Source organism: Bactrocera latifrons, unplaced genomic scaffold (genome assembly GCF_001853355.1).
Source record: "Bactrocera latifrons isolate USDA-ARS-PBARC rearing strain unplaced genomic scaffold, ASM185335v1 scaffold_114, whole genome shotgun sequence".
Classification (NCBI taxonomy): domain Eukaryota; kingdom Metazoa; phylum Arthropoda; class Insecta; order Diptera; family Tephritidae; genus Bactrocera; species Bactrocera latifrons.
The window spans coordinates 296366-309394 of NW_017534564.1; the positions used below are offsets into that span (position 1 = coordinate 296366).

Sequence of the window (13029 nt, forward strand, 5' to 3'; positions counted from 1 at the left end):
CCGTTTTGGCTGTTTGTAAATTTGACACCACACGCGCGTTGTATACTTAAATGAGTAAATGAACTTGAACAGCCCCGCTAACTGTATCGTAAACCATAAAACCTCAAAATGCAATTTTATTTTCACTTTCATTGGAGTGTAGGTCTTGGGCTCGCTTTCAATTACGGAAGAGAGCGCATGGCTAATTGCAGCCATCCAGGCAGTTGGCCAGCCGTGCGCAGTGGCTGTTGATCTTCAGTAAATCATCTAACGGTTGTTATTGAAAACCTGAATGCGCTCCGGCCTTCCTGCAATTCTTCGTTATATTTCTTTCATTACTGCATTTATTCGGTTTTCGCCACTATTTCGCAATCTGAAGCATAGATATGATACACTCATACATACACCGTAACCTACCGTATATCCATACATATGCATGTATATTTGTGCTGATGGAAAAAGGAGTTTGAGTGAGTGCATTTTTTTCACTTTCAAGTGTAGAGAAAAGGCATTCGAGCAAAGTTTACTTAGTATAAACAAATTGACGTCTGAAAGCGATAAAACATACACACATTCATGTTGATTATACAACAACATTTAATGTAGCAGTTTTACGGCTATTTACTGTATGTTTTGACGGGTAGCTTTCAATATTTTCTGGTGCATATAAATATATACATATATTTTTTGCTGTATAGAAAATGATATATTCACATACATCCATGTAATATGTATGCTAACTGATGAGATCGAATGCGGAAATGTGTTAACAAATTAATTAACTTTTTTGTTATAAATGCGTTTAAAATTATATATATAGTACGAGTATACATACATATTTTTTACTCTTTTAATATTTTCAATTAAAAGTAAGCTTTGCTAAGCCATAGAGCGGCGAAGAAATCAACAATACTTATGAACCTGATTTTCATGGTATTATTGCGAACACATGGTTAAAGGTTTCGATACAAAAATTATCATTATTTTGCTAATAATTTTCAAAAAATTTAAAAACAGTGCTTAAAACAATTTAATCCTTTTTTTATCCTGGCAAAAAACTTTACTTGGAAATTATTTGGTTCAAATCGCTCATAGTATCGATACATGCAATCATTACTATTTCGGACTGTGGAAAATCTAAAGGAATCTAAAAATTGCAGATCTACCAGTTTTAAGCAAATGCGAGATATGCTATCTGATCAAATTTGACCCGGACTGTTTCATTTTGACTGCGCAAAACGGATGACTAAAAATATTTTTTTTTTTGTAGATTAGTACAACCTTTTTTATGTTCCTGTGAAGTTTGAACTCCATAAGTCCTTTAATGTGTGTTTTACCGCTGTTTGTTTACGGCGCTTAGAGTTTTGTGTTTCCAATCGAAACTCGGCTACGTGATCGCTCGTGTTTTGGGGAGTCTACTTTATTACAGAGACAGATATTTTAATGTCACAAGGTATTCAATTGTGTGCTATCGAAGAGAGTTCTCCATCCACAACTCTACATGATGATAACATTTAAAAAGTTAAGGAAGCAGTGCTAGAAAATCATTGCGTTGGTAACAACCGGAAAAGTTTTTTGGGTGCCTGCTGACGACAGCCTTACTCCACGGTACTCAAAAGTACAACGGATCAAATCATTGCGTTGATCAGCGCCCTGATCATGCCTGGCATTTTCAGTTTGGAATGGACACACTAACCACCTTAGTAGGGTTCGAGGCCCATCTAAAACCTCTGCCGTACTATGTGTCCGGCACCCGGTTGCAATGCAACTCCACATCGAACAGACAAAATGTCAATTCTACCCGCATTTGCCACCACCACCGTGGTATCAGAATTAAGTCTCCGGTCAGACTTCGTAGCCGAAACTACTACCAGTTGAGCTTCCATACTGCTCTGGACTGGTGGCCAGTATCGTGTTGTTAACAGAGAGATAACAGAGAATCTCAACATCTCTTATGTATTGACTCAACATATGTTTATTAATAGTTTGGGTATGACGCGAGCCAACGCCAGAGTCGTAATCAGAGTAACCTCTAGAGACGAGAAGTAGGGTGACGAAACTGTCTGCATGACGCTACAAAAGTAAGCTGAAACGGAAGAATCAAAATTCGTTGAAGGCACAGAAGACTTATAACAAGTGTATAGAAAATTAGATTAAGCGTTAACTGATTGTATTGGCGCAGTAGCCTATTTTCGAGACGTTATTAAAAATTATATGTATGAAAGTGTATTTTTCTGTCGATCCGGATCAAATTTGATCATAGGAAAAAATAAAACGACATTGGTGAAAATTTCGATGCAACATCTATTAAAAAAGAAGTGTGTATTGCAATTAGTCCTTCAAACTAAAGTTAGAGTTAAAGTGAAATTTTGGACACGGATTATGTTACCTTATTCACGAAATGGCAGATAAAAATCTGCCTTACTAATTACATAGCAACATAACAAATCAATTATTTTTAAAAAGATTATAGAAATTTTGAAATCATGAGGTGATTGGTATTGATTCAGCAAACCTTATTACCTCTTCTGGTGCATTTAGTCATAAATATGTTTTTGTATTCAATACCTCACAAGTAATTATTTTCTAACACGAAACGAAGGCTATTAACATTCCGTTCCACAACAGAAGAAATATAATTAGCAGTATTAAATAATGTATAGTAATATATGTATATACTTACATATGTATGTATGTTCGTCAGTAAACCAAAAATTAAATAAATTGCTTTAATAATTATATGTTTTTACTATTTATACCCTGGACAGGATATACTATGGAGCTTGTTACACCCACTAGGAAACGTTGAACCTCTATACTGTATATACATATAAATATATAAGAGAACAGCGTGACTAGCTGTGACAATTTAAGGATGTTCACGGTATAAAGGCAAACTAGCCCCTCAGTTTTTCAGATATCCCTTTGAAATTTTTTCCACATTCTTTCCTCTCAATGAGCTGCTCATTATTATTATTATCATTATATTATTATTATTTTAGAAAGGCAACATTACAATTTTTAAATACATATTTTATATCTGACCACTATAGCATATAGCTGCCATAAAATCTGACCGATCAAAATCAAGATGCAAAACTGTTGACCGATTTCGTCATAAGAAATGTATCTTTGAAGGGTATTGTTAGGTTCGGTGCCGAAGTTTACAATTTTTTTTATTTAAATATAAAATGCATTGAAATACTACATATTCAGAGGTTTCGACATTATTAATGATTATTATATTAAAATTCAAATATAAAAAGGTCTAATAGCTTGTGGGTAGCTCAATTTGTCGAAGATTTTGAAACTACACCAACACAAATGGTAAATAATCATATATGGATACATGCATTTATGTATATACTACAATCTATGAATATACATTTGTACTTAAAACTTACATCATTATGGGTGTGTGAATTTTATGAGCAGTCTTTCATTACAGATGACTTTACGCCGACAACATAAAACAAAATAATATGAAAGCAACGCCTTGCCGCACTAACCCGCTTTAAGACAATTCTGCATTCACTACCACACTTAAGACTTATTATGCACATATGCACAATGCAGGCTTAGCAGTAACAAAACATATGCTTACATACATACATAAATATGTAAATACGTTACAATATTCGACGCAAGGTCCATTCGTACAACATATGTATGTAAATATGTTTCTCTGCAGTTTATTTTGGTCAGCGACCTTCTGAAATGAAAATTAGTTTTTTATGCTTGCTTATTTATTTGCGTCCATTCATATTTAAATGCGAGTAAGTATTGTTTATTATGTTTGAACAAATGAGCAAGTCTTTGTTGTTCAACGCTTTGACTATCCTATAGAAAGCAAATCGAATACGTTTATTTTTCAAATCTGCCTCCGATTAGAAATTCAAGTCAACCTTGACCATAATAGTGACAAATAAGTACAAACCTGGTAAGAAATCATTCAGTTTAAAAACGGTCACAGGTTTTTTTAATCAAAATATTTATGTACAAGGAACGTCATTATTTAACGCTTATCATTTGGCATATTTTTATAACAGCAGTTGCTATGAAGAATGGGTAGGGACAAAGTATGGGACAAATAATAAAATTGTAAATTTTTATAATTAAATTTAAACTTTTTTCCCAATTAAAATTTTTATAAATATTACAAAGAAAGGTTAACGTCATGTTAATCCTTTGCTAATGATCTATCCATTTATTTCCATCATAATTCTTTTCTTTTTTTAAGATTTTCTTCACTGGTAACAGTAAGTAATAATAACAAAATTACCAAAAAATAAAATAAAAATATCTTAGTAATTCGTATTAATTTTTTTTTTTTTTGCCCAAAATCAAACTCTTTGTGCCAGGCACTAACTCAAATATAACGCCAAATTCTTCTGATTTTCAGAGTATGGAAAGGGGGCGTGACAAAACCATATCATAAGATTTGTTCTAAATGCACATACAACAAAGTTAGCAATTTGATAACTTTATGGTTCAGCTCTGTACTACCGTAATCATTACCGGTATTGCGAAATCGTTACTTGGGAGAATTTTCATGCAATTCATAAATATAATGAAAACTGTACTATTCCATCCAATTTAAAATTTCCTCCGGGGAAGTTCAATTTCTAAATATTGAACTATTCTACTGGAATCTTTTTTCAGATCAACTAAATTATGAATTTTCATCTCGAAAAGATAAGTCGTGTTATTTAGTTTCGTACTGTAGGCAGTGCCGTAGAGAAAGCCATTGCCCGATGATGATTGTAGTAAATCACAAGTTAGTTTGGAGACACTCCGTAATTTCCGGGAGCCATGGTGGTGATTTGCTAAGGTCAGGTGCTCAGTAAAGAACGAGTCAGGAAACATTTTTTTAAATTAAATTTTCTAAATAATACAAAATATATTATAACACCAAAATAAACTTGGAACCAATTAGTCGACTAACATGTATTATTGCATTTATTTACAATCAAAAGAACTTACTACATATTCAATGACAACAAAATAGTTTGGAATACTGGGGTTGTGAATGAAAAGTTTGCTTTTTTAAATATTTTTCATTTGTTTCTATTTAAATTTTAAACCAAATCTTCAGGATTGAACATGCCCTAGAAGAGAAAAATACATTAATAATGAAGTATGGGACGAATGCTTGAAATGAAACTTACTCTTGCACGTCTAAGAATGGAATCTTTACTAGCATCGTATGGATGATCCTTTGAAGGGATTTCCAGCACAGCGGGTACTGGTGATGTATGTGCATCAATCACGTGACGTATGAGTTCAGCGCAATTTTGGTTAATCAAAATAATATCGATATCATCGCGCTTCACAAAACGTCTAAAGCAATCTTCGACTTCACTCACTGGTGTATCTGTTTAAGTCACCATTAAATTACATATTATTATATGTAAAATTGTTTAATACTTTTAGCTTACTCTTGTCGACGACCATGAAATTGGGGTGACGGTTCTTGTTGATTTCACCAACTCCACCCAGAAGAAAACCTACGCAAGTGTCCTAAAATGAAATATGGGTAGTTAGGAATAAATATATATTGTAAATGCTCGTCTTTACTCACTTCATCTCCAATAACGGATATAAGTTTTCCTCTTGCCGAATGCAAAGCCATTTTTCCACTTTTTGATCAATAATCTACGTTTGCATAGGTAGAGTTCGCAAATGGTCAGCTGACATACGTCAAATGACAAATTATCTAAAACAAAAAGCTTCGCTGATAAAATTTTTAAGATCGCCGTCCAAAAGAAGGGACTATTGAGCGCTGCACTTTATTTTATCGGCGTGGAAAAATCTCAGTCACCCATATAATGCATAATGTTAATACAATCTGTGAATACAAACATATATATATTTTGTTGAAGAAGCTTAAAAAAAAATAAAAAAATTTATACTTTAAAACTTTTAATTTAAGTTGTATTTGTTATGAAAATTTTAGTATAGCATCCCGAAACTAAAATGGTTATGGACGGAAAGGGGATTTTTTGATTTTTAATTAATTTTACAATTATATTTTGTACATATTACATAGAGCAGAAGTTGCATTAATATAATATATACCATAAATTCTTGCTCAATTCGATTTATTCAAACAACGGTCAAAACATCTGCATCGTGAATACACCTTTTATACCAAATCGTTGAGAATTGTTTAAAATTGTTGGCAGCACAAATTTTTGACATTTCTGCTGACAGCATTGTAGACGGCAAAAGTGTTTGGTCATTTTCATCACCGCTTATTCGATTATTATTAATTCATTTTCTCTGGATTTATAAATTTCAACTTAGCTGTAAGACAAGAAACAACAAGATCTCACACATCCAAAATAAATAATTGTTTAATATTTTGCAGATGTTTTTAACACGCGCTGAATACGATCGTGGTGTAAACACATTTTCACCAGAGGGGCGCCTATTCCAAGTGGAATATGCTATTGAAGCCATTAAATTAGGATCTACTGCCATTGGTATCTGCACCAGCAGTGGTAAGTACATTTAAATGATAAATTAATCAATTACTAAGTGATTGCATTTCCTTTATATTAGGAGTGGTACTCGCTGCAGAGAAACGAAGCACATCTGAATTAATGGTGTCTAGCAGCGTGGAGAAAATTGTTCAAGTAGACCGACACATCGGATGTGTTACATCCGGGCTGACAGCTGATGCGCGTACATTAATTGATCGTGCGCGTGTTGAATGCCAAAATTATTGGTTTATCTACAATGAACCTATGCCAATTGAGTCCTGCGCGCAAGCAGTATCTGCAATGGCTATACAGTTTGGAGATAGTAGTGATGGCGGATCGGCAATGAGTCGACCATTTGGTGTTGCGATGTTATTTGCTGGAATTAATGAAGGCGTCCCGCAGCTTTGGCATATGGATCCTTCAGGGACATACGTGCGTTATGGTGCCAAAGCCATAGGCTCTGGTAGTGAGGGGGCTCAACAAACATTGAAAGATGAATATCACAAAGATATGAGCTTGCAAGAGGCGACGAAGCTGGCCATGTCTATACTCAAACAAGTCATGGAAGAAAAACTGGAATCAAAGAATGTTGAAGTGTTGGTAATGAAGCCAAACGAAGATTTCCGTATGTTCTCTAAAGAGGAAGTAGAGCGTGAAATAAACGCACTGTAGGGTTTTAAGAAACAGCTCAGTCGTTTGGGAAGCGACCGTTTATGCATTCAGATTAAATTTGTTTTGCTTATGGTACTTTGTATTAAAAAAAAAAAACTAAAATAAAATAATAAATTGAAAAAAGCATTTGAATACTTTATCGATATATGTATGTATGTTATACGTAAAATATTATATGTATTTTATTTGACTAAGACTACGTTCAAAAATATTAATTTACACGACTGTCGAACTTAATATCAAAAAACATAAAACTAACTAAGGGAAGACACTATTATTTGACGTTCGTAACTATACCGTAGCAGTTACAACTTGGGTTACTTTACATAGGATATTCCTATTCATATAAGCTTATGTGATTGATATTGATATTACTGCTTATCAACACCATTGCTACCGCTATCTTTGCGACGTAATAGCAAGGTTTGGCTAGCATGCGGATCGGTTAATGAGTATATTTCGGGTTCGAATACCGGCGGACACTCCATGTGCGGATATTCTGGCGAGTTGATTGTCGCTGCATTCACAGCAGTTGAATTTAACTCTTTCAGACTTCTATTGCCATTGCCATTACCATCACGGGATTCATGCGGCGGCGGTGGCGCGATATCTTCTGGGGCTGTAATTACTTCGTTGGCTTGTGAGGTAGTCAAATGAACGTGCCGCGTGTTGCTGGCACCAGTGCGATCACCTTGATAGTGATTGGGTTGATGATGATGGTGATGGCTGGTATTCACTTTTGGAAATATGATTTGTGAGAAAATTTCCCGATCATATTCGCGACCAGCGCATGTTGGTGTGGTTGGCATTGAAATGCCGCTCATATTATGTTGTTGCTGATGACGATGATGATGTTGTGTGCCAAAGACGGTGCGGTGGAGCAGCGGCGAGCCTAACAGACGTTTTTCTTTGCCACCCTTACCACCGCTAGCCGTCAAAATGCTACTGTTTATCGATCCCGAAGCATTATTACCGCTATTGCTACCGCCTACTCCGAAAGTTGTACTCAACTTTGTTAAAATCGGTACGGAATTTTTCCGATGAGCATCATATTTAGCACCAGCTTTTTCTTTCAAATCATGGTTATAGGTATGACTTTTCTTAATGCCTGAACCAGAGACTACGCTGGATAATTCCGCATCGCGTTGACTATTTTTATGCTTATTTAATGGCAGAGTCATGGTCATTGCCGAGTTGGCACTGCTATTGTTTGTTGAATGCTTATGAAATTGTTGAAAAATGCGCTCGCTTTTACTCTTCTTTTTAATGCTTCCGGAACGCTTTTCACCCGCACTGCCCAACTCAGCAATTGAAGAAGTAGATGAGCAGCTATTACTTGAATGCTTCTTACTTTTGTGCGGAAGCAGAGCGAATGAACGAGACTTGCTACTTATTATGCTGCTACTCTCCGAGTGGTGGTCGGTATTGCCGCTTGCGGTAGATATATTGGAATTTTGACGTGACGCCGTGTGCACACCACCACCGCTAATCGGTTCATCACCGTATATTAGTTCATAACCGAAGTCACGTAGTTTCAAACCTTCCTTGGTGCGAGTGCGACGTATATCTTCATCGGTCGGTTTAAAACTAATTTCGTAATCGGGCGTCTTCGGTAAACTACGATTCTGAGTTTTGGACAGTTTACTACTTATACTGCCGGCACAACTGTCATTGCAGTCACCACCACCGCCACCGCCACAAGCTCTATTCTGTTGGATATCTTTCTTTTCGACACCTAGCAGCACACGATTGTTATACATCTCTTGGGCCTCCTCCTCCTGCTTACGCAACATTAAATCTTTTAAAGTGATAAAGGTCTGTATATTATGATGTGCATCCCACGAATTGGCTGAGTTTATTTTGGGCAGTGAATAGTCAAGTGTTTTTGAAGTTTGGAAATCGAATTCAACCAAATTTGGATTGGACGCATGTATGAAGTTGTATGGTATTTTACGCATTGATCTCGATGATATGCTTGAAGTTGATGTGGAATTACTGAGCGCACCAGGTGATTGATGGTGCGCGGAATAGGTGATATTACGCTCTGGCACCGGTGCCGGTGACGATGGCGGTCCTAAGCAGGCTGTAGACAACATAGAAGAGTTGATTGAAAAATCTGTACCGTTGCTTACGATTGAGACGTGACTTGAAGACAGCGAAAGTTTACGATCTGAATCTTCGTGAGTGGGGAGTGGTGGAAGTGGCGCCGCGGTTGGCGCCAATTGTGGCTGCGAAGTATTCATACCATATGTAGGGGGATTATTACTTGGCTGAAGTTGAAATGACAGATCGTGATGGTAGCCTGGAGTATTGGTGCCAATCTGCAGGCCAAAACTGCCGCCGGGAACTTTTCGATAACTACGATACTGATCAGTGGGCACTGGAATGTCACTCGAATGTTTCTTCTCACTTGATGATATACTGCTTTTGAACGGCAGGGTGCCCTTTGTTAGCTTACGCAGTGAACCCAAATAACGACGTTCCTGTTTCGGCTGGGAAGTGTTGGGTGTGGATGTAGCGGCTGTTAAATTAGCAATGATATCCTTTCCTGATGATTGCGGTGACGGCGTGCATAAATTGCTAGACACTAAGGATTCAGTTTCTTCGCCAGAACTATCGGTTTCGGAGAACAAATCTTTCGTGTTGATGTCTTCTGCTGCGCTGCCCGATGAGAGTTGCCGCATGTTGTGCGAATTTGGAGGTTGTGTGTGCAAAGTGGCTTGTTTGAGTAATTCCACCCACTGATTCAGCGCATCTTGTGACTCGACCGCGAAATAGAAGGTTTTTGCGGCGTGATATACTTTAAAGGCATGCGGCTTCGAATGCACTTCCTGAGAATATAAAAAACGCATATTAAGACAATTATAATCAACTAAGTTATTGATTATACTATATATTTACCTTAGCTAGTGACACCGTAAATCCAGGTAGAAAGATAACACAACTGGCTTTTGTTGCTTCCTTCGATCGGAAACCGTAAAGGATAGTATTCAGCATAACAAAATATAAGCGAGCCCAAAATGTCACGCCTCGTCTATCTTTCGTACGTCTGTACAAATGACCTTGTATATCACCTGTTCCAAGTACTTTCAGGTTAACATTGCGTCTTTTATTGACCAAACTATGTTTTTTCTTCAGCGACAATGTGCGACTCTTTGTTGGAGTGTGCAATTCGTTGACTTGTCCTGTAGTATTCGGCACATTAATATTGGCGCTGGTCGTATTTGTCGGCGAATTCATCATTGCGGGGATTGCTGGTAAGGGTAATTGCAGTTGAGTATGGATAGATCCTTCTGCATTTACAGGGGATGAATTAGGTTTTTTAATGTTTGCAGGGGATTGCAATGTCGTACCCATCAGACTCAGGGGTTTAGGAGGGGGTGGTGGTACTGGTTGCGGCGACATGTCTTTTTGTTTACGTGGACGGGGAGGTGGCACAGGAGGAGTTTGCTGTAGAAACTCTTTTCGCGGCTCAATAGCGGGTGGTGTTTCACTCTCTACACCTGTATTGTCGTAGGCTGGAGTACTATGGCTTTTGTCTAGGCGACCTCGACGAGCTACGATGGGTGCGTTTACTGCTTCCACAACTTGAGTTGCAGTAGCTGCGTCGGGCAATGGAGCCGGGGGTTTGGGTGTGGTTGGTGTCGTTGTTGGCGTTGACGGCGACAGTGCTGAGGCTTTGTCTTCGCGCACAGCATTACGTTGCATATCCAACACATCCTCATCCTCCTCATCCGCAAAGAGTATTGGCTCAAAAGTTTCTAAAATAGTATTTTCAACATTGCAAGTAAATTTTTGATCCACCGGATAGTCTTCATATTTCATATTAGCATCGAAGCGCACAACTTTGCTCACTCCTGGCTTTGATCGCTCAATAGAATTTTCACCATTTTCTGTGCTGTCGGCATTGGTTTTCGATTTGTTGAACACATCTTGTATTTCATCGTTTTTGCCACCCATACCTATACAGGTTTTCGGCCGTGAAGTTAACTCCAAACCAAATCCGAATGACTTGCATTTATCTCGTAAACTTGGTGACGACGGATCGCATACAATTCCGGCATTTGGTTTTTGATGTTGAAACAGATCATTACTGCATTTCAGGTCACCACTGATTGTATGTCGACGTTGTAATACTGTACGGGGTTTTTCGTAATATAGACGACTACGTTTCTCTGATGTCTTGGTTTCTATAGGTGAAGATGTGTCACTGCAATTGGATTCTGTATCCGAAGCAGTTGTGGCTGCTTTTTCTTCAGACTTCAGCGACAAAAGCTCAAACGCAGCTTGATTAGTAGGCACAGTTAGGAAACCAGTCCTTGCGGGCGGCAAGTTTTCACCCCAACGTGATCCAACTGTGCGTTTTTTGCTCGGTAAACGGTAAGGTTGCATATAAATTTGACCATATATTTTTGTATGCTTTGGGCGCTTTTTCAACGTTAATAGCACATCAGTTGGAGATACATGTAGTTGGTGCCAAACAGTTTTACCCTGCCACCCTACTACTGTCTGATAGTTAATCTGCACAATTTCGTCACCGTATTCTATTTTTCCAGAAGTATGCGCTGGTGAATTATACTTAATTTCAGTAATCCTATGAACACCATGATAATTGGATTCAATCTCAAAGCCAGGATCCATCTCTCGCTTCTTTACCGTGACGAGATTTAGTGAAGCTGGTTGTAAAAGCATAGGATCTGATATATCTTGTATAATGTAATTGGCAAGTCGTTCAAGCTTCTCCGCTGTCCCACGTATTTGATCTACAGGACGTTCGACGAAACGATCTCTCTGCGCCATGGTAGCCATTTCAAGCCCGAGACGTAGTAAATTTTTACATATTTCTGTGAATTGAACCTGGCCTTGAAAGGGTGCGCGTTCCAGCCAACCTATCAGAGGTTTTATAGTACCAATAGTCCGCGTAATATCACTCAAAATTTGTGTTTCAATTTTGGATGAATCACTATGCGTAACCAACTGTCGATGCAAGCTGTGTGCAGCCGTAGCAACATGTAATGCCATAAATTGAAGATTTTCTTTATCTAAATTGTAATACTAAAAATACCACAATGAATCCGATTATTATGACTATAAAAATGTTTTTTGTGTACTTACGAAGTTTCGCAAATTTTCAACAGCTTCCAAAACAATTTCCTGATGACCAATAGAGTACATTCCCAGTTGTTCCAATTCATATGGGCGTAGATTTAGTAGTTGGCGACCACCTACTTCATTATTTGTAAAAGATCTAATGTAGTGCTCCATTGACTCATCTAAACCTACAAAATTATTTTAATAATTTTAATTGATATTGTATATGTACGAATCGGGAGTGGCATTTCTTGCTACAAATATATTAAACACAAATGTAACAATACTTTTGTTTACCATATAATTTTATAGCCTTACCCTTCAGCCAGTCGGTCACTTGGTCTGTCGTCCATTCTACAACGTTAATGTAAGCCATTTTTGCGGTCTATTTAACAAACACTGGTGCCTAATTTTCCATTTGAGAGAAATTAAAAATAATTTTGTGCAAAATTTGTCCGTTTCTCACACCGTTCCGTAAACTACACCCAGCACTTGATATCAGCTATCTTCTGATGATTAACTTTTTGCAGCACCATTTCAAACTACATTGCTTACTCCGAATATAAAACCACCTGATTAAAACCTACACAATTATTAACTGAATTGAAGTATAATAAAAATTATTGGATGGAAAACGTTAATACAAAGTTTTTGTGTACGACTTTTTAATTCCGAACAGTAGAAAATCCGCTAAAGTATTTCATTCTCACATAACTGAAATTTGACAGTTCTGTCAAAAAGATAATGTTGCAAATTGATTCATAAACATAACAGTACGCTTCCACCGAAACTGAAATCAGTG

General features: G+C 37.2%; 3 protein-coding genes across 4 annotated transcripts; 1 reads left to right on the forward strand and 2 right to left on the reverse strand.

Moving 5' to 3' along the window:
- Nucleotides 1–4911: 4911 nt before the first annotated feature.
- Nucleotides 4912–5689, reverse strand: LOC108975484 (V-type proton ATPase subunit F 1). The gene is made up of 4 exons (XM_018943982.1): nt 5561–5689; nt 5418–5499; nt 5148–5353; nt 4912–5087 (listed from the first exon to the last, which is right to left on the reverse strand). The coding sequence occupies exons 1-4, from the start codon at nt 5609–5611 to the stop codon at nt 5058–5060; spliced, it is 369 nt and encodes a 122-aa protein (XP_018799527.1). The 5' UTR covers nt 5612–5689; the 3' UTR covers nt 4912–5057.
- Nucleotides 5690–6177: 488 nt separating this feature from the next.
- On the forward strand, nt 6178–7193 carry LOC108975820 (proteasome subunit alpha type-5). The gene is made up of 3 exons (XM_018944559.1): nt 6178–6287; nt 6350–6482; nt 6544–7193. The coding sequence occupies exons 2-3, from the start codon at nt 6350–6352 to the stop codon at nt 7134–7136; spliced, it is 726 nt and encodes a 241-aa protein (XP_018800104.1). The 5' UTR covers nt 6178–6287; the 3' UTR covers nt 7137–7193.
- A 136-nt stretch (nt 7194–7329) lies between these two features.
- On the reverse strand, nt 7330–12923 carry LOC108975829. 2 transcript variants are annotated; one of them, XM_018944581.1, is made up of 5 exons: nt 12696–12923; nt 12546–12633; nt 12252–12415; nt 10038–12191; nt 7330–9967 (listed from the first exon to the last, which is right to left on the reverse strand). In XM_018944581.1, the coding sequence occupies exons 2-5, from the start codon at nt 12601–12603 to the stop codon at nt 7508–7510; spliced, it is 4836 nt and encodes a 1611-aa protein (XP_018800126.1). In that variant the 5' UTR covers nt 12604–12633; nt 12696–12923; the 3' UTR covers nt 7330–7507. The 2 variants fall into 2 exon arrangements, with proteins under 2 accessions (XP_018800126.1, XP_018800118.1); XM_018944573.1 differs by having other exon boundaries at nt 12546–12923.
- Nucleotides 12924–13029: the final 106 nt, after the last annotated feature.

Excerpts from the sequence above, each read along its gene's own strand:
- LOC108975820 (XM_018944559.1), top strand. The coding sequence starts at position 6,350 with ATGTTTTTAACACGCGCTGAATACGATCGTGGTGTAAACACATTTTCA. Across the intron at positions 6,483-6,543 it reads TGGTATCTGCACCAGCAGTG|GAGTGGTACTCGCTGCAGAG; the intron begins GTAAGTACATTT and ends CCTTTATATTAG.
- LOC108975484 (XM_018943982.1), bottom strand. The coding sequence starts at position 5,611 with ATGGCTTTGCATTCGGCAAGAGGAAAACTTATATCCGTTATTGGAGAT. Across the intron at positions 5,354-5,417 it reads TTTCATGGTCGTCGACAAGA|ATACACCAGTGAGTGAAGTC; the intron begins GTAAGCTAAAAG and ends TGACTTAAACAG. Across the intron at positions 5,088-5,147 it reads CCATTCTTAGACGTGCAAGA|GGCATGTTCAATCCTGAAGA; the intron begins GTAAGTTTCATT and ends TTTCTCTTCTAG.
- LOC108975829 (XM_018944581.1), bottom strand. The coding sequence starts at position 12,603 with ATGGCTTACATTAACGTTGTAGAATGGACGACAGACCAAGTGACCGAC. Across the intron at positions 12,416-12,545 it reads AGTGACCGACTGGCTGAAGG|GTTTAGATGAGTCAATGGAG; the intron begins GTAAGGCTATAA and ends ATAATTTTGTAG. Across the intron at positions 9,968-10,037 it reads TTACGGTGTCACTAGCTAAG|GAAGTGCATTCGAAGCCGCA; the intron begins GTAAATATATAG and ends TTATATTCTCAG.